At 41.8% G+C, this 20788-nt stretch overlaps 1 protein-coding gene across 1 annotated transcript; it reads left to right on the top strand.

The window, feature by feature from the left end:
• Positions 1 to 293: 293 nt before the first annotated feature.
• On the top strand, positions 294 to 20485 carry LOC308529238 (ankyrin repeat domain-containing protein 26-like; the record flags this gene model as incomplete). The annotated part of the gene is made up of 4 exons (XM_081105233.1): positions 294 to 305; positions 1722 to 2648; positions 4433 to 4585; positions 20240 to 20485. 4 exons carry the CDS (start codon positions 294 to 296, stop codon positions 20483 to 20485), a joined length of 1338 nt encoding a protein of 445 aa, XP_080961359.1.
• Positions 20486 to 20788: the final 303 nt, after the last annotated feature.

The following is a 20788-nucleotide window of genomic DNA, read 5'->3' as shown; positions in this document are numbered from 1 at the left end:
CAAATGTAGCAATCACTTACAATTTTAGTTTTTCACGGAAAGGAACGATCCTTGTGCTTAAACAGGCTACTTCCTTTTCACAGCTTGTTTAAGGTACTGCTCTTAAGCTTTGGACTTTTTTTTTTTTAATGGAATGAGACCAAAAACTAAATGAAATGTGTCTCTAGGTTGTAGAAGAGCAAAATTACACTCAGAGGCAACCTTCTCCAGAACAGAATGCCAGAATATTACAAGATGGAATTCTGACTGAACACTTTTGCAAACCAAAAGTGATAGAAATAGCTCATAAGAAAATGAATTCTGAGGTAGTTTATTTAGTCATTTTCAAATATACCAGTATGTGAGTATGTGTGAGTTTGTATATATTTAAAAAAAACAATACTCTACATATAGAAACTATAGAGGATTTAAACAGCGAGAGAAAGAGAGAGAGAGAGAGAGAGAGAGAGAGAGAGAGAGAGAGAGAGAGAGAGAGAGGGCTTTTGGGGTCCATTGGATAAAATTATATTGTTAATTCAAAACCATTTGTCTCAAGTAGTGACATTCACAATGGCTTCATCCAAAGAAAAGGCTTTTAATATTTTCCATAAGAATTGATGTGTTTTCCATTATCCCAAAGATATTGCTACTAACAACAGATGTTCCAGATTTTGGCAGTAATTTCATTTCCTTGACATATTAATATAGAGGTTAGTTTTCACTCCCAGTGATGTTATGGAGGAAAGTATAGCAGGTTCAGAGATCACATTTTAGATGTCATTCTTCTGCTTTTGAGAAAAGTAACAATTTGTGCTAAACTCAGAGCCCCATTTTAATACAAGGGACTTTTGAAGAGAATGCAAGCTATAATATACTATATTTAGTGGTAATTTATTGATTAAGTATTTTAGTGTATTCCCCCCCCCCATTTCATATTTAATACTACTTCAAACATCATGAACAAGAAATAAAAGTTATTGAAGCGACAAATGTTCTCGTGTTTTTCTAAAAAGAGCTCTGTAAATTTTACTTAGTCACCATTTGTTTTTTGAAACATAGGCTTCATTTGTGTTTCTGTATCCACACTGGAGAGGAACTATGGACTGGTGCAAGAGCATGAATTGTGGAGTCTGAAAACCTGGGGAAAATCCTGAACTTCCTTATCTTTTTAACCCCTCCATTCCAGATTGTGATAACTGAATGATGGACGTAGAAGTGCTTAGGAAAATGCTTGATTATCAGTTATTAGTATAGGTAGTTTTTATAAATGACTATGAAAGTATTAGAAAAGTAGAATATCTATGGGATAATATTGGGGGAAAAAGAATTTTAGGAAATTTAGTTTGTCCTATTATATGCGTGGTTTATACTTTTACTATGGTGTAGCTATATGTTCAGGCTATAATATCAACTTGTAAGTGTACAGTTATTAGTATTTTATTTAAATGCATTCTGGGCTTGTGATGATTTAGAAAAACCCTTTCTAATTCTGAGATTCTGAAAATCTATTGTGATTTTTTTTTCACTTAAAAAATTCATCATATTATATTACATTTTTTAACTTTGGAGAATTTATGTTTGTAAAAGTTAGAGGTTTGGATCCAACTCTATTTATTTTTTTTCAGTGGGATATCCACATATCGCAACGTTTTATTATAAACATAGGTTATTCTTTAATTTCAGAGCCTATCATGACATGTCATTTTAATGTTTTAGCTAAAAGTCTTCTTTGTGTTACTTAGGTTTCTGAGAGTTCTGACGAAGAAAAAAGTCGATTGCATGAAAATCGCATGTTGTGGGATGCAATTGCCAAGCTAAGACGGGAAATGAACACAGTAAAAAATCAGGTCCAGGAAATGGGAAAAAACTGTTTTGAGGAAATTGCAATTGTCCAAGAAAAGACTGACCGTCTTGAAAAGGCATTAAGAAAAACAGTATTTCAACACAATGTGGAGCTTGAAGTTCTGAGAGTTGAGAATACTGTGCTAAACAGTAAACTGGAGGATGAACAACAAAACAGAGGAAGACTGGAAGCAGAAGTTGAATCAAACCGGTCTAGACTGGCTACTGCTGTACAGGATCATGAGCATTGTCAGACAGCAAAAGGAGACCTACAATTTACTTTCCAGAGAGCAAGATATGAATGGTTTTGTTTATGTGACAAAATGAATTCTGATATGTCTAACCTAAAACATAACAATGAGATTCTTTCTCAACAACTTTCTAAAATGGAAACTAAAATTAATAGCTTAGAAATTGAGCTTCATCACACAAGAGATGCTCTCAATGAAAGGACATTGGTTTTAGAAAGAGACCTCATTAAAAAGCAGTGTCAAAAGGAGGAAACTGAACATGTGTATCAAAAGGAACAAGGTAAAGTCGATAAAGACATTGGAAAGCAGGAATCCTTACAGGAGAGGCTATTTCACCTACAGAGTGAAAATATGTTGCTTCGACAGCAACTGGATCAGGCTCACAACAAAGTTGACAGAGAAGAAAAGACAGTAATTAACATCCAAGATCAGATTCTAGATATCATAAAAATATTTGATGATGAAACTGAAAATTATTATCTTATGCTGAATAAAATAATTAAGAAGTTAATCAATGAATGGCATCATTTTAAAGAAAGAATACATCAGTGTGAAAATGATCATGTAGAAAGAGATGTAAGTATCCAGACAGATAAGTATTTTTCAAACTTCCTAAGAGAAAATTCAGAGTAATATTTGATGATGGATAAGTGTTGAATCTAGTTGAATATTAAAAATGTAGAGATCATGGCCCTAGCTGGTTTGGCTCAGTGGATAGAGAGCATTGGTCTGAGGACTGCATGGTCCCAGGTTCAATTCTGGTCTAGGGCACATGCCCGGTTGCAGCCTCGGTCCCCAGTAGAAGTGTGCAGGAGACAGTCAACCAATAGTTCTTTCTCATCATTGATGCTTCTATCTCTCTCTCCCTCTCCCTTCTTCTCTGAAATCAATCTTATGTGTGTATATATATAATATTCCATCTATAAATGTGTTTGCTCTGTCAGCTTTAAAGCAGACGCTGTACCAGAGAGATGAACATTAAACCTAAAAAGTGCTTTGTTTTGAGTAAAGACGTTGTGCTGTCCATGAAATTTTAAGAGGTTACGTTATAGATTATTAGTAGATATAGGTTTATATCAATAATTTAGTCTTATATTAATAGAATAATAATTTTAATCTTTCTGTCACCCAATTTAAAACCATTAGGAAGCAAGTAAATGGAAATGCTCTACCAAAAATGAGTATTTTGAAATTAAGATTCAATTAAGTGGATTAATTTCACCGCTAAGTTCAGATTTCCCAGATGAACTGAAATGTAGATGCTGTATCATATACTACCTTCCCTTCAATAGCTTCTTATACATTTTAGTTGGTGTAATGTTATTTTTATTTATGCTAAATTGAATTAAATTTGGAAATATTTCAGTCTCGAGTAATATATTCATATGACCTCTCAACTCTTTTAAAGGCATCTACTTTTCATTAAATCATAGTTTGGGACTAATGTGATGACTTTTAGCAAACCCACACTTGATTTAATCTTTCCACTACTATTTAAAAATTTCTTTGAATACTTTTACAAATAAAGTGCTCATGTTTCTCATTTTGAGGCCTAGTTACTATCATTTGGAAATAAGTTTGTCCAAGAAAAAGAGAATTGTAGCTCTCTGTGATTTAGTAACTTGGCATTGGATCTCCATTTCAGATTAGTGAGGGGTGGCAAGGTTTATGTGTAGCAGGGAGGGAAGGCAAAGGCCTCGTTAGCTAGGGCCTTGAAAGCCATTGGAATGACTTCACTTTTCTTCTAAGTCAGGAACCTATTGGGAGGACTTGAACAGGGAATTGAATGTGTGAGGAACTCTGAAGTTAATTTAAGCCTCTGATTAAAAAAATAAATAAAAAGAGAAAATTTTCCATAATATTGAATTTACTACCACTTGATCCACCTACGTACCCATTTCTCTTTGAGATGTCAGTAGATTGCATAGCTTTGAGACTTATAGGAGAGGGGGATGAGAGTGGGGCTGAATCAGCTGTCTGATTTGACAGAAGTGTTACATTTTCTGTGACTTTAACCTGATTAAGCAAACAGAAACATGTCCATATGAGGAAAAGGAGGTGAATTGATGTAACTGGTGATATTTTTCCAGTCATAGATTATCGTAATAAAATTATGATAATAATATATGACTCTAACAAGGTACATCCAGGGTTGGGCCAAAGTAGGTTTATACTTTTTATAGTTGTTTGTGTGGAGAATAATACAAGAATTAGTCAATAACTGTACAAGAGTAAACTCTGTGTTTCATGTACTCACAACTGTAAATCTTTTGCCCCGTCCTTTATGTGAAGTTATGTGTTATTAACATAATTTCATAATAATGTGATTTATAAAATGAGTAACAGAAATATCTTACTAGGCCATTGTGAAACAACTTCAACAAGTACTGGCTGGTACCAAAACAAAACTATCTACAATAAAGTTTTTTCTGGAGATTGAATCACGTCATCATATGCATTTAGAAGATAAGAAACAAGATTTCAAGAACAAACTGGATCAAAGCAGAAGTCAAGTATGTATGAAATTTAACCTGTAATCAGTTAAACTATAGCTGGTTAAATAATATAATGTGTTTTAGGATACTGCTTTTCATGGCAGCTTTCTTATGTATTTCATTGTGATTAATTGTATTATCTTTATAGTGCACTTATATCTTAAACCCTGGCTTTTATTCTGCCATTTGTATATTTTTTTAAGTATTTACCCTTAGGAACGTTGAGAATTATGCATCATTCTTCATAGAAGTCAAGAGGATTGTTTTCTATTAACTAACATTGCAGTTCATGCCATTCGAAAAGCAACCTCAGAAATTGTTTTCATATAAACACCTCACAAATTGTTCTTCACTTTGGGCTCCCTGGAGGTGTTGTAGGACAGTGCCTTTAAAACTCATACATTCTGAAAATCCTTTGAGGCACCACATAAATGTTTCTGAGGTCTTAAGGGTTTTATAAGTCTTGGCTTCATCCTTAAACCATGTCTTCCTGGACACCCTGGATTTGATGTTAGCCCAGAGCCCTTTCTTTATTTTAGCACTAGAGGCCTGGTGCATGAAATAGTGCATGGATGCAGTTCCTAGGCCTGACCAGCAATCGAAGAGCAAGTGTCTGGTGTGGAAGGGCAGGTCCCAGCTGACCTCTGAGCCCTGGGCAGCACCTGGGCTCCCAGGCCCCTATGCGCGCCCCCCTCTGCCTAATTCACAGTGCCTGAGTGCCCACACGTAGATTTAGTGAGTACAGCCAGATGCCACAAGCCCGGGCTCAGTGTGGGCCTCTGGGCTGCCCAGCAGCACCACACAGAAACCGGGAGGCAGTGTGAGCTCTTCTGGCTGGCTCACAGACCGGCTGCTGTGCAAACCCATGGGAAGCCTGACCGGCCCCTGTGGTCACAGTGGCTGCGGCCCAGTGGCTGTGTCCTGGATCACCCAGAACATACCACGTGTGTGAGTCCTGGTGTCCTGGGAGAGGGTAGCAGGAGGAGTGAGAGCGAGCTTGGCAGAACCCCGCATTCTCGCTGCACCTCTGTCCCCATCACCCCCACCCTCAGGTAGTCAGTGAGAGGTCACAGACCCATGTCATAGTGAGCAGTCAAACTCCTGGTCTCCCCAGTCGAACTCTTGGTCAAATGACCACCCAAGGGGACAATTTGCATATTACCCTTTTATTATATAGGAATAGAGGCTCAGTGGACAAAATTTGTGCAGGCGGTGTGTGGGGGGGGGATCCCTCAGCCTGGCCTGTACCCTCTCACATTCTAGAACCTCTAGAGGAATGTCCGCCTGCTGGCTTAGGAAACATCATTTTCATAATCCGGGATCCCTTGCTCCTTACCTCCCACCTGTTCGCTCCTTACTGCTTGGCTTGCTGTTCCTTAGCACTGCCACAGAGGCAGGAGAGACCCCTGCCACTTCCTTTGTGCTTGCCAGCCATGAGCCCGCTTCTGGCTGAGTGGCACTCCCCCTGTGGGGGCACACTGACCACCAGAGGGCAGCTCCTGCATTGAGCGTCTGCCCCCTGGTGGTCAGTGTACATCATAGCGACCAGTCATTCTGATCATTCTGCCATAAGGGTCACTTAGACTTTTATTATATTGACTAGAGGCCTGGTGTACAAAAATTTGTGCACTCGTGGGGGGGGGGGGTCCCCTCAGCCCGGTCTGTGCCCTCTTGCAGTCTGGGACCCCTCGGGAGATAATGACCTGCTGCCTTAGGCCCGCTCCCGGGTGGCAGAGGGCAGGCCCAATCCCTAGGTGCAGCCCCTGGTTGAGCTCAGAGCAGGGCCGATTGAGGAGTTGGGGCGCCGCCCCCTGTCATGCACAGAGCAGGGCGGATCGGGAGGTTGTGATGCCACCCTCAGTTACGCTCAGGGTAGGGCTGATTGGGGGGTTGGGGCACCGCCGCCTGTCACACTCAAGGCAGGGTCGATGGGGAGGTTGTAGTGCCACCCCTTGTCACGCACAGAGCAGGGCCAATCAGGGGGTTGGGGCGCCACCCTCTATCACCCACAGAGCAGGACCGATCAGGGGGTTGGGGCGCTGCCACTGTCACACACAGGGCAGGGCCGAAGGGGAGGTTATGGCTCTACCACCGCCGTGGGCAAACTACGGCCCATTTGAAATGAATAAAACTAAAAAAAAAAAAAGACCGTACCCTTTTATGTAATGATGTTTACTTTGAATTTATATTAGTTCACACAAACACTGCATCCATGCTTTTGTTCCGGCCATCCGGTCCAGTTGAAGAACCCATTGTGGCCCTCGAGTCAAAAAGTTTGCCCACCCTGCTCTACCCCAATACACACAGAGCAGGGTCCGTGGAGGGGGGGTTGGGGCGCTGCCCTCTATCACCCACAGAGCAGGGCCGATCAGGGGGTTGGAGCACCGCCACTCTCACCCTCAGGGCAGGGCCGATGGGGAGGTTATGGCTCTACCCCGTCACACACAGAGCAGGGCCGATCAGGGGGTTGGGGTGCCACACCCTGTCACACACAGAGCCACAGGGCGATCAGGGGGTTTGGGACCTCCCCCCTATTAGTCACCGAGCAGGGCTGATCAGGGGGTTGGGCGTCTTCCCCTGTCATGAACAGAGCAGGGTGGATAGGGAGGTTGTGGCCCCGCCCCCTGTCACACACAGAACTGCAGGGCGATCAGGGGATTGGGGCACTGCCCCCTGTCAAGCTGATCCCGGTGCCAGGAGGCCTCTCAGCTCCGCTGATCCCGGTCCTGGGAGGCATATTACCCTTTTACTATATAGGATAGAGGCCTGGTGCATGGGTGGGTGCCGGCTGGTTTGCCCTGAAGGGTGTCCTGGATCAGGGTGGGGGTCCCCACTGGGGTGCCTTCCAGCCTGGGTGAGGGGCTGATGGCTGTTTACAGCTGGTCACACACCCTTCAGGGTGGGGGTCCCAACTGGGGTGCCTGGCCAGCCTGGGTGAGGGGCTGATGGCTGTTTACAGCTGGTCACACACCCTTCAGGGTGGGGCCCCCACTGGGGTGCCTGGCCATTCTGGGTGAGGGGCTGAGGGCTGTTTTCAGGCTGGTGGGTGACTAAAGCTCCCAACTGCTCCTTTTTTTCTTTTCTTTTTTATTATGGGCCAGCTTTAGCTCTGGCTCCAGCTCTGAGGCCTCTGCTGCTGAAAGCAGGTATCTGGTTTGTTTTGGTTCTATAATCGAAACACTGTATCAACTCCAGCTCTGAGATCCCGGCGGGCTGAAATCAGGTTTCTGGGGTTTTGTTTAGCTTCTATATTTGTAACAATGTTTCAAACTGCAAGCTCAGAGGCCAGCAAGGCAGGCGGGGAACATTGGTTTCCTCCATCACTAAAACAAGCAAGCCTCATGTTAGCTTCAAGTTGCCTGGCTGCTGGCCGCCATCTTGGCTGGAAGTTAATTTGCATATCTCGCTGATTAGCCAATGGGAAGGGTAGCGGACGTACGCTAATCACCATGTTTCTCTTTTATTAGATAGGATTATATAACAATTGGACCTGTGGGAGAAGCAATAATTGGGAAATGGATAATTAAAATCCTTAAGTCCTGTTTCTTTTATATTTAACTAGAGGCCCTGTGCACACAAATTCATGCACTTGGGGGCAGGAGGAGGGTCCTTTAGCCCAGCCTGCACCACAGTCTGGGATCCCTCAGGAGCCTAAGCTGCATTCTGGCCCCTCTCTGTGGAAGGTGACCGGCAGGATGATCAGGGCACAGCACCCACAGGCGAGCAGCCGGCCCTGTCCCCACATTACCCTTCCTCTGCCACTGAATGCCACTTCTGCCCCCCCGCCCCCCCGATCTCCATCCCCTCCCTCTGCCTGCTGGCACCCACCTTGGCTGACCTGCTTGCTGGCCCCACCCCTCACTGACCATTCTGCAGTTCGGTCATTTTGCATATAAGGCTATTATATAGGATTGTCTTTCTTTAGCTTATCTTTCTCATCAGTTTCACTTTCACCAGCTTCCTAGAAAGAATCCCTGTCATCCTTGTTTCAGTGTCATTTTGTTCATTTGTCCAGAAGCCCTTGCTGTCAGCCTCCTCAGGGGCCATCAGGCCTCCACTCACCATTTCTTGGAGGCACTTTTGGTTTTTATTCTCACTCTTCTCTACATTATGTCAGGTTCCATCCACCTGCAGTTTAAAGGCACTCCCAACTTGTGTGTGTTTCTTTTTTAGTGTCAGCAGTCTGTTTTTATTTTATTTATTTTATTTTATTTTATTTTATTTATTGCTTAAAGTATTACATATGTCTCTTTTTTCTTCCATTGACCCCTCACCATCCACTCCCACCTCCCAGGACAAGCCCCCACTACCCCAGTGTCTGTTTCCATTGGTTAGGCTAATATACATGCATACAAGTCCTTTGGTTGATCTCTTGCCCCCCGCTCCCCATCCTCCTTGCCTTTCCTCTGAGGTTTCATGGTCTGTTTGGTATTTCTCTGTCTCTGGATCTATTTTGTTCATCAGTTTATGTTGTTCATTATATTCCACAAATGAGTGAGATTATGTGATATTTATCTTTCTTTGACTGGGTTATTTAGCTTAGCATAATGCTCTCCAGGTCCATCATTGCTGTTGCAAATGGTAAAAGTCCATTCTTTTTCCTAGCAGCATAGTATTCCATTGTGTATATGTACCACAGGTTTTCAATACACTCATCTGCTGATGGGCACTTAGGGTGTTTCCAAATCTTAGCTATTATAAATTATACGGCTATGAACATAGGAGTGTATGTCTTTTTTGATTGGTGTTTCTGATTTCTTGGGATAGACTCTTAGAAGTGGGATTACTGGGTCAAGTGGGAGTTCCATTTTTAACTTTTGAGGAAACTCCATACTATTTTCCACAGTGGCATTCCCACCAAAAGTGCAAGAGGGTTCCTTTTTCTCCACATCTTTGCCAACACTTGTTGTTTGTGGATTTGTTGATGACAACCATTCTGACAGGTGTGAGATGGTACCTCGTTGTTTTGATTTGCATCTCTCAAATTATTAGAGACTTTGAGCATGTTTTCATATGTCTCTTGGCTTTCTGAATGTCCTCTTTTGAAGAGTGTTTATATAGGTCCTTTGACCACTTTTTTATTGAATTGTTTATCTTCTTTTTGTTAAGTTCTATGAGTTCCCTGTAAATTTTGGAGATTAAACCCTTATCAGAGAACAGTGGCTTTGTAATAAACTTGATATCTGGTATTGAGATCCCTCCTACTTTTTTCTTCTTTCTCAGAATTGCTGCAGCTATTTGGGGACTTTATTTTACTAGTATTCCAGATAAATTTTTGGAGAGTTTGTTCTAGGTCTGTAAAATATATCAATGGTATTTTAATGGGGAGGCATTGAATCTATAGATTGCTTTGGGTCGTATGGACATTTTAATGACGTTGATTCTACCAATCCATGAACATGGTATGTTCTTCCATCTGTTTATGTCTTCTTCTATTTTTTTAAGTGTCCTGTAGTTTTCTGAGTATAGGTCTTTTACCTCCGTAGTTAAGTTTATTCCTAAGTATCATACTTTTCTTGGTGCAATGGTAAATAGAACTTTTTTTTAATCTCTCTTTCTGTAAGTTCACTATTGGTGTATAAAAATGCCATAGATTTCTTGTCTTAATTTTGTATCCTGCTACATTGCCAAATTCATTAATTAAGTCTAATAATTTTTGATGGACTCTTTAGGGTTTTCTATGTACAATATCATGTCATCTGCAAATGACAGTTTTACATTTTCTTTTCCAATTTTGATATCTTGTATTTCTTTTTCTTGTCTGATGGCTATGGATAGCAAACAGGAGTGGTGAAAGTGGGTATCCCCGTCTCATTCCTATTCTTAGGTGAAATGGTTTTAGTTTTTGCCCATTGAGTATGATGTTGGCTGTAGGTTTGTCATATAAGGCTTTTATTATGTTGAGGTATGATCCCTCTATTCCCATTTTGCTGAGGGTTTTTATCAAGAAAGGGTGTTGGATTTTGTCAAATGCTTTTTCTGCATCAATTGATATGACTATGTGATTTTTATCTCTCAATTTGTTTATTATGTATCACATTTATTGATTTGTGGATACTGTACCATCTTTGCATCCCTGGGATAGATCCTACTTGGTCATGGTGTATGATCTTTCTGATGTAATGCTGGATCCAATTTGCTAGAATTTTGTTGAGGATTTTGGCATCTATGTTCATGAGGGATATTGGCCTGTAATTATCTTTCATCATGTTCTCTTTTTATCTGGTTTTGGTATTAGGGTAATGTTGGCTTCATAGAATGTGCTTGGAAGTGTTCCTTCCTCTTGAGTTTTTTGGAATAGTCTGAGCAGGATAGGTTTTAGTTCTTCCTTGAATGTTTGGTAAAACTCCCCTGTGAAGCCATCTGGCCCCAGTTTTGTTTTGTTTTTTTGCTGGAAGCTTTTTGATGACTGCTTCAATTTCTTCCATAGTTGTTGGCCTATTGAGGTTTTTAGATTCTTCCTGATAGAGTTTTGGAAGGTTGTATTTTTCTAGGAATATGTCCATTTCCTCCAGGTTGTCCAGTTTGTTGGAATAGAGTTGTTCATAGTATTTTTTTTAACAATCCTTTGTATTTCTGTGAAGTCTGTTGTTATTTCGTCTCTTTCATTTCTGATTTCATTTATTTGGATCCTCTCTCCTCATTGCTTCTTGATGAGCCTGGCTAGAGGTTCATCAATCTTGTTTATCCTTTCAAAGAACCAGCTCTTGGTTTCATTGATCATTTTTTGTTTTGTTTTGTTTTGTTTTTGTCTTTATGTCATTTATTTTCCTCTGGTCTTGATTATCTTCTTCCTTCTGCTCACATTGGGATTTTCTTGTTGCTCTTTTCTAATTCTTTAAGTTATAGAGTTAGACGATTTATTGCAATTTTTTTGTTGTTTTTTGAGGTAGGCTGGTAGAGCTATAAACTTACCTCTCAGGACTGCCTTCGTTGTGTCCCATAGACTTTGGATTGTTGTGTTTTCATTGTCATTCGTTTCCAGGGTGTTTTTAGTTTCTTCTTTGATCTCTTTTGTAACCTACCCATTGTTTAATAGCATGCTATTCAGCTTCCAAGTGTTTGAATTTTTTTATTACTTTTGTTGTAGTTTATTTCTGATATTATGCCATTTTGGTCTGAGAAGATGCTTGATATGATTTCAATCTTCTTGAATTTGGAGAGACTTTGCCTGTGAGTCAATATGTGGTCTCTCTTTGAAAATGTCCCATGTGCACTTGAGAAGAACATATATTCCATGGTTTTGGGGTGAAATGTTCTGAAGATGTCAATTAAGTCCATCTGATCTAGTGAGTCATTTAGGATTGCTGTTTCTTTACTGATTATTTGTTTAGAGGATTTTGCCACTGAGGTTAGTGGGGTATTAAAGTCCCCTACTATGATTTTATAGTTTTTGATCTCTCCCTTGATATCTTCCAGGAGGTGTTTTTGTTTGTTTGTTTGTTTGTTTTTGTTTGTTGTTGTCGTTTTTATTTGGGTACTTCTGCATTGGGTGCATATATGTCTACCAGTGTTATTTCTTCTTTTTGTATCAATCCCTTTAGTATTATGTAGTGGCCTTCCTTATCTCCTGTTGTGGCCTTCATTTTGCGGTCTATTTTGTCAAGCATAAGTATTGCTTCCACAGTTTCTTTTCATTTCCATTTGCCTGGAAGTTATTTTTCCATCCCTTCAGTTGTGTAAATCCCTTGTTTTGAGGTGGTTCTCTTGTAGACAGCATATACATGGGTCATGATATTTTATCCATTTAGCCACTGATTGTCTATTGATTGGAGCATTTAGTCCATTTATGTTTAAAGTTATTATTTATAGGTATTTGTTTGTAGCCATTTTTATTTTTTTATTCCTGTTTTCCTTCTTCCCTTCCTATTTTCTCCTTTTACAGCAGTCAATTTAGCATTTCTTACACTGCCAGCTTGGTGGTAATAAACTCCTTTAGTCCTTTTCTGTCTCTAAAGCTCCTGATTTCCCTTTCAATTTTGAATGATAGCCTTGCTGGATTCAGTCCCTTGCTTTCCGTCACTTTGTATATTTCATTCCATTATCTTCAGGCCTGATGTGTTTCTGTTGAGAAATCAGTTGATAATCTAATGGAAGATCCCTTATAGGTAACTTTCTGTCTCTCTTGGTCAGCCTTTAAGATTCTTACTCTGTCGTTGGTGTTTGCTAATTAATTATGATGTATCTTGGTGTCAGGGTTTTTTTTTTTTTGGTTCATCTTGTTTGGGACTCTGTGTGCATTTTGGACTTTTGTGAATTTTTTCTTCTCAATATCAGGGAAGTATTCTGTCATTATTTCTTCAAACAGATTTTTTATTCCTTGCTCAGTCTCCTCTCTTTTGGCACCACTACCATGCAGGTGGTCATTTCCTGTTGTCCCATAGCTGCCTTACGTTCTCCTCCTGCTTTTAAGGTTTGTTTTTCCCAGTTGCTGCTCTGCTTGGGTATTTTTTTTAACCTTGTCTTCTAGTTTGCTGATGCAGTCTCAGCCTCCTCTACTCAGCTGTTGATACTTTCCATTGTGTTCTTTATTGCAGATATGTCATTCTTCATTTCCACTTGGTTCTTCTTCATTTCCCCTTGATTCTTACACATGTTGAATTTGTCTCCCATCCTTTTCAGTGTCCTTATAACTATTGTTCTGAATTGTTTCTCTTACAAATTGCTTGCCTCCATTTTGTTTACTTCCTTTTCTGGTGATTCCTCCTTTTCTTTTGTATGTGGGGTGTTTCTCTTCCTCCCCAATTTTTGCTGTTCCTTTGTGGGTTTTTACTATGTATTAGATCAAAATTCTATGTCACCCATATTTTTTTGAGTTTTTCTTGTATAGTAGATGTTTTGTGGGATCCAGTGTTGCAACTCTCAGGTATTATGGTTGGATATTTTACGATGTTCCCTACTTGGGATATTTGGGTTCTCCTGGTGTAGTTGTGTCTTGAGTGTTATTGTCCCATTCATGGATGGAGTGTCCTCTCTGTGTTTCTGGTTATGTGGCTCACTCTCTACCACATTGACAGAACAACACAAAATACAACTCGACAAGATACGACACAAAGGGAACAAAACACAAATGTACTCACGATACTGATAACCCCAATAAAAGTGACCACCAGAGGAAATAGAATTAGGAGAGATAAAAGAAAGCAAAAATGGTACTGAGAAAAAGGAAAAAGGTAAGAGTGCAAAGAAAAAGAAGCAAAATGAAGGAGAAAAAATATACATGTATGGGGAGAAAACTCCACAGGACAAAAAAATAAACAAAAAAATTCAAACAACAAGCACCCAGAAAAAAAAGGGGTAGGGGGGACAGAATCTGTAGAGGCAGAGCTTATTTCCAGAGTAAGGTAGAGAAATTGAATGAATAGGGCAATGGTCATGGTTCAGTATAGAGGTGGTAGAAAGAGAATGAGTGGATAAGAAGAAAAATAAAAAACAAAATAATCAATAAATAAAAAATAAAAAGATAAAAAAATGACCAAAAACTTTTTTTAAAAAAATTTATCTATCTATATATTCTTCTATTTTTGGAAAAGGAGAATAGAGGAGAGAGCAGATAGGCTTGAGTTTAGTGAGTAGAACTAGTTAAGCCATTAGGAGAAGAAGAGAGCAAGATAGGAGAGGAAAAGCAACAGCATAAAAAAATTGACTAGTAAAGAAAGAAAAAAGAGAAGGATGCATTGATTTGAAGCAGGGGAGAGGAAATTAGATACATGAGTAAGCCAACAGAGACTATAATAATAATAACATGTCAATAAAGCAGATAAGGAAGGTCAATTTTTAACAAGGTGTAGAGAGAAAAAATATAGCAGGGATAGGAGAAGAGAAACAGGATGAAAAAGGGAGAAGTGAGGAAGAAAAGGGTGGAAAAAAGAAATAATAAGATAAAATAATGTTAAAATAATAAAAATGGAATGAAGAAAAATAATACAAAAAATAAAAAGTTAAAGAATAATAAAGAAAAAAAATTTAAGGTAAAGATAAAAAATAAAAAACTGAAGTGTCATTCATTTCAGCCCAGTTTTAATGTCCCGGGGGGGTGGGAGGACTGGTTTTAGACTCCTCTCTACTGTCCTGTCTGCCACTTCTCAGTTTCCTGGTAGGTAGTCAGCATGTGTAGAAATTCCCAGTGATCCACCACTCCTCTGTGTCTGTCTCCACAGTCTTGGTTGCAGGCTGGCAGGACCAATCTGCCTACTTTCACTGTCTTCTTTCATTCTCATTTACACAAGCATTTATTTCTGACATGTGCTTTAGGTGGGGGTGTTGCTGTATTGGTTTCAGGACAAAACAGCACCTCAACCCAATTCCCAAGGGCCCCCTGGTTCTATTCAGCGTCTGTTTCCTCTGCAAAGCTCGAGGTTGGGTGAGGCTGCACCAGTTGCCTTGCGGGTGCTGCCAGGGGCTGGCTCTTCAGGAGAAAATGGCTGCTTAGGGTTGGAGGCTCGGGAGGTGCCAGTGCCGGATTCCTGGTTACCTTTCCCTATCCTGCTCCTCTCCACAGCCTTTCCCCAGCCTCCACAAAACTGCACCTTCACCTGCACCACAGCCTCGGTGAGTGTTTGTAATGGAAAGGTCCTATGAACTGGGTTTAGTGAGTAAAAGCAAGGAAAATGTAAAGGCAAAACAACCGCGCCACTGCGAGCTTCTCTCCCCCTGGTAGGCGCTGCTCCACAGTTCTTCAGGCTGCCTTCCTGGTGGCGGCCTCTCATGGCTGTGGACTCAGATCTAGATGCCCGGCTGCCAGCCATCCTGCGGACCCTCCACCGTCCAGTGGTACCGTGTCCCCAAGGGCCGGACTTGGTGCCGCGCAAGTTCTTTCTGACCCTCTGTCCCAGTGGTCGCGAGTCTGTCTCTCCAGCCCAGATCCCGGATCCTACGATTCTCCAGGTGTCCCCTGTCATTTCCAGCCATGGATTTTCTCACCAGCTGTTAATTCCTCAATTCTGGGTGGATGCTGTTCGATTTAGTTGTTCCTCCTATCTGCTCCATGAGAAGGCACATGGCACATCTGCCTATTTGGCCACCATTTTGAAAACCAGCGCTCTAATCTTTTTTTTTTTTAATTGAATCTTTACTGTTCAGATTATTACAGTTGTTCCTCTTTGTTTCCCCCATAGCTCCCCTCCACCCGGTTCCCACCCCACCCTCCGCCTTCACCCCCCAAACCCCCCCCTCCTCATCCATAGGTGCACGATTTTTGTCCTGTCTCTTCCCGACCCCTCACACCCCTTACCCCCCGAAGAATAGTCAGTCGACTCCCTTTCTATGCCCCTGATTCTATTATAATCATCAGTTTATTCTGTTCATCAGATTATTTATTCACTTGATTTTTAGATTCACGTGTTGATAGATGTGTATTTGTTGTTCATAATTTGTATCTTTACCTTTTTCTTCTTCTTCCTCTTCTTAAAGGATACCTTTCAGCATTTCATATAATACTGGTTTAGTGGTGATGAACCCCTTTAGCTTTTCCTTATCTGTGAAGCTCTTTATCTGACCTTCAATTCTGAATGATAGCTTTGCTGGATAAAGTAATCTGGGTTGTAGGTTTTTGGCATTCATCACTTTGAATATTTCTTGCCACTCCCTTCTGGCCTGCAAAGTTTCTGTTGAGAAATCAGCTGACATTCATATGGTATTCCCTTGTAGGTAATTGAGTTTCTTTCTCTTGCTGTTTTTAAAATTCTCTCTTTGTCTTTTGCTCTTGGCATTTTAATTATGATGTGTCTTGGTGTGGTCCTCTTTGGATTCCTTTTATTTGGGGTTCTCTGTGCTTCCTGGACTTGTAAGTCTATTTCTTTTACCAGGTAGGGGAAGTTTTCTGTCATTATTTCTTCAAATAGGTTTTCAATATCTTGCTCTCTCTCTTATTCTGGCACCCTTATAATTCAGATGTTGGTACGCTTGAAGCTGTCCCAGAGGCTCCTTACACTCTCTTCGTATTTTTGGATTCTTTTTTCATTTTGCTTTTCTGGTTGGGTGTTTTTTGCTTCTTCATATTTCAAATCTTTGACTTGATTCTTGAGATCCTCTAGTCTGATGTTGGAATTCTGCATAATATCCTTTATTTCAGTCAGTGTATGCTTAATTTCCAGTTGGTCCTTTTTCATAACCTCAAGGGTCTCACTAGATTTCTTGAGGATCTCACTATATTTATCAGCGGTCTCACCAGACTTTTTGAGGGTCTTACTAAATTTATCGGCGGTTTCTAGAAAGTTCTTGAAAAACCCTAGAAGTGTGGTTTTGAATTCTATATCCAGTCATTTACTTTCCTCCATTTCTGTCATTTGTGACCTGTTTCTTTGTCTCCGCATTTTTTATGCTTCCCTGTGTTGGTAGAGTGGCTTTCTGTGCTAGGTGTCCTATAGGGCCCAGTGGCTCAGCCTCCCCAATTACCTGAGATGGACACTCTTGGTGCACCCCTTTGTGGACTTTGTGCACAGTATTGTCGTAGTTAAGCCTAGATTGTTGTAGGTATCACTGGGAGGAATTGACCTCCAGGCCAATTGGCTGTGAGAGTCAGCTGTGTCTACGGTGGGAGAACTTCTGTGCTGAAGAGACCCTTAAGAGGCAAAACTTGCTTCAGTGGGGCTTTGGTGCTCACTGAGTCTGCCCCTGGAGTGTGTCCCTTATGGATCTGAGGAGTTGTAACCTGGATGGTCCCACTCTGACCACTGGGTACACTGGCTCTTGGATCTAAGGAGGTGCTAATTTAGCCTCTGTCTAAGGCTACTCAGCAGGAGCTATGAAGAGATCTGCAGATTCCCCTTCCTTGTGTGGGGTTTGAAGGTACCCAATTGAGGCCCAGCTGTGAAGCAAAGCAAGCTGCTGTGGGGCCTTGGGCCTTCTCTTGGAAGTTCTGGGTCTGTCTGGCCCAGCTGCAGTTTGTTAGGTAATTTTCAGTTTTCAAAGGGCCAGGCCATTCATATACAAAAGCCTCTGTAGCAGCTTGGGTGGGGCGGGGTCTCAGGGAATCAACAGAGCTGAGCAAGCATCTATAGCTGATCCTCAGCCCTGCCCTAAGGGTCTCCACGTCTCAGTGTCCCGGTAATCACTGCAAACACCTTTGAGAGAAAGCCGCCCTCGAGTTCCAAGTTCTGCCCGCTGCCAGACAGTCCAGTTTCTCCCTGTATGAGTCTGGGTCCCCAGAGACTCACCCAGAACTGGAGTTCAGAGCAGTCGGGGGCATGTGACTCCCGCCCAATTCAAAAAGACAGCCCCGTCCTCAGTTGCCAGCCCTTGCCGTGTGTGCCTCCGTACCTCTGCACTTCCACACCTCCTCTGAGTCTCAGTGTGCTTTACTCTTTACTTCTAGTTGTAGACTTTCCACTCAGCCAGCCTTCCTGTGGTTCTGGATGATGTTCCCTTTTGTCTTTTAGTTGTATTTTTGAATTTGTTGTGGGAGGCAGCAATTTCCGGTGTTTATGTATGCCGCCATCTTGGTTTCTCCAAAACCAGCGCTCTATTCTTATTGTCAGTATCTGTTCCAGTTACTTATTGCTGCTTAATAACCACCTCCAAACCTCATGTCTTAAAGCAGCATTTACTTGTTCACAAATCGGCAGAGGCCAGCTCATTGCTTTTCCACTTGCCATCAGCTGGGATGATTTGAAGCTGGGAAGTAGAATCATGTAGAGCAGTGGTTCTCAACCTTGGCTGCACATTAGAATCACCTGGGAATGTATTTAAAATCCTGATTTCTGGGCCTCATCCTCCGGAAATTCTGTTTCTTTGTTATGGGATGGGGTCACAACATTAGTAACAAAGAAACAGAATTTCCGAAGGATGAGGCCAAGCAATCAGTATTGTAAAAAGATTCCCAGGTGATTCTAATGTGCAGCCAAGGTTGATAACGACTGTTCTAAAGGCTTGTTCATTCACGGGTTTGTCAGGTGCAGTGGGCTTTTGACTGGGACGCTTGCTGGGGCAGTCTCAGCTGGACACCTGTATGAGGACTGACCATGTGGCCTGGGCTGCTTGGTTCTTCACAACACGGTGGTGAGTTCTCAGGCTGAGCTCCCTAGGGAGAGAGTCAGATGGCACCAGACATAGCAGTCACACAGCAGTCACCATTATGACTGACATTCCAGCAAGTCTTTTATTGTTAACTAGAGGCCCGCTGCATGAAATTCATGCCCTGGGAGGTAGGGTTCCCTCAGCCCAGCCTGTCCCTCAGTCAGGGAGCCCTCAGTGGATGTCCTACTGACAGCCACAGTCTGGTAGCAGAGGTGCAGAGCAGGCGTCCCGTGTGTGTGTGTGTGTGTGTGTGTGTGTGTGTGTATGTGTCTGCTGGGGGTCTGCCCCCAGCCACATTGGAGGCTCAGAGTAGGCTCTGTGTGTGTGTGTGTGTGTGTGTGTGTCTGCTGGGGGCCTACCCCTAGCCACACCATGGAGGCTTGGAGCAGGTGCCCCTCTCTGTTGATCTGTCAGGCTCCTGGCCTCCACTCATGTTGTACACTCCCTTGAGCTGTGGCCAGGGTGGGGTGCTGCCTGCAGTCCACCCATTCCTTCTCTGGGATCACCATGGTGACCCAGGAGCAGGCCTTACGGGGTGCTGCCTACAGCCACACTTTCCTGCTCACCGATCACTGGATTGCCAGGGCACCTGGGGTCAGGCCCTGCTGGGTGCTTCCGGTGGGCGGGCATTTTCCTGCTCTCAAATCGCCATGGTGTCCAGGCTGGGGGCGGGGGCTTAGGCAGCGCAGGGCTTAGGCAGCACACGGGGGTCCCAGCCGGGGGCGGGGCTTAGGCAGCATGGGTATTAGGTGGCACCCAGGGTCCTGGCTGGGGGTGGGGCACCGCTGAAGCCCCGTGCCCAGGGCTGCACACAGGGACAGGATGGTGGCTTGCGCTGTCCCGCCCTGCCTGCAGTATGCAAATTAGCCACCATCTTTGTTGGTGGCTAATTTGCATATCATGCTGATTAGCCAATGGGAGGCGTAACGAAGGTATGGTCAATTACCATCTTTGTCTATTATTAGATAGGATGATGATGTTGTTTTGTTTAGTATCTTCCCTTATTTTGTGAAAAGTAACAAAGAATTTAAAGATAGCATTATTGAATTCAGCCTCCCACCCCCACTTTTTTGGTTCTAAAAAATGTAGGGCTTATGTCGCTAAACTTTAACAGTAAAAGTTTTAATTTCTCTGTAATCCAGGGAATCATGTCTTCTTGGAATGCAACTTAAATTAGCATCAAATGTTTCTGGTTCAGTAAAAGACCGATGGCATTAGAATCCATGCTCATAAGATGAATTAGTTTTATTTTGAAAGTGTTATCTTGGGAAGCATTTGGTGACAGTCCTGAGTACCACAATAAGATATCTCTAAAACTTTTTTAAAGATTATGAAGAGTTAAAATGGGGCAAGAGGTAAGAAACTTCTCACTAAGGGGCAACGTGTAGTCATTTTGTGGAGGAAAGACATGAAACAGTCATAGGAAAAGGAGTATAAAGTCAAGTGCAGATGTTGTGTGCAAAGACGACAACAGTAAATATATTTTTGTGACTCCTGGTCGTTTTAACTTTGGTCTTGATTCTGAGTAATTCAAGGTTCCACATTCGAAGACTCTACCACTGTACAGATAACATTTTATTGCAACTGAACTCATTTCAAAATTTCATACTGGTGTCCACACCTTCATAACCAAACTATATTCTTTTATTCATGCAGAATGATGAGCTTATAGCAAAACGGCAACCGTCATCTTCAAAATGCATACGTCTGGATGAGGAAAAGACACCTCAACAGGAGTTATCAATGGAACCGCTTCTAAAGAGATGTGAAGAAGTAAAGGCTGAAAAAGAGAAGTGGAAAGATAGAGCAGAAAACCTCATAACACAAATGAATATGCATATGGAAGAAGACTGTGTAGGAGAAAAGTATAATTTAAAGTTTGAAGAAATTACAAGGATGTAGGGGAAAAAGTGACACAACTCTATTTTTACAGGTTAATTTATTGATTTAATGTGCTTTAATTTACTTCACTGCAAATTTCATTTTGGATAAATACAGTGTTTTCCCTTTTCCTCTACTTCCTTTAATGGAAATTTATTTTGTAGATTTCTAGAAGGAAGGTTGCATCTGTTTTTCCTTTGCAGTATTTTAGTTTCCAACATTACTATCACTAAATTGATCTTCTTCAAATGATTCTTAGTAGAGGATCATTTTATTTTTAAGACCAGTTGATGTTAAACAGAACTATTTGAAAGAAAAGGGGGA

The sequence above is a fragment of the Myotis nattereri genome (genome assembly GCF_964212035.1).
Source record: "Myotis nattereri genome assembly, chromosome: 1".
Lineage (NCBI taxonomy): Eukaryota > Metazoa > Chordata > Mammalia > Chiroptera > Vespertilionidae > Myotis > Myotis nattereri.
Note: the sequence above shows the minus strand (reverse complement) of the source record. Positions and strands in the feature narration are given on the sequence as shown.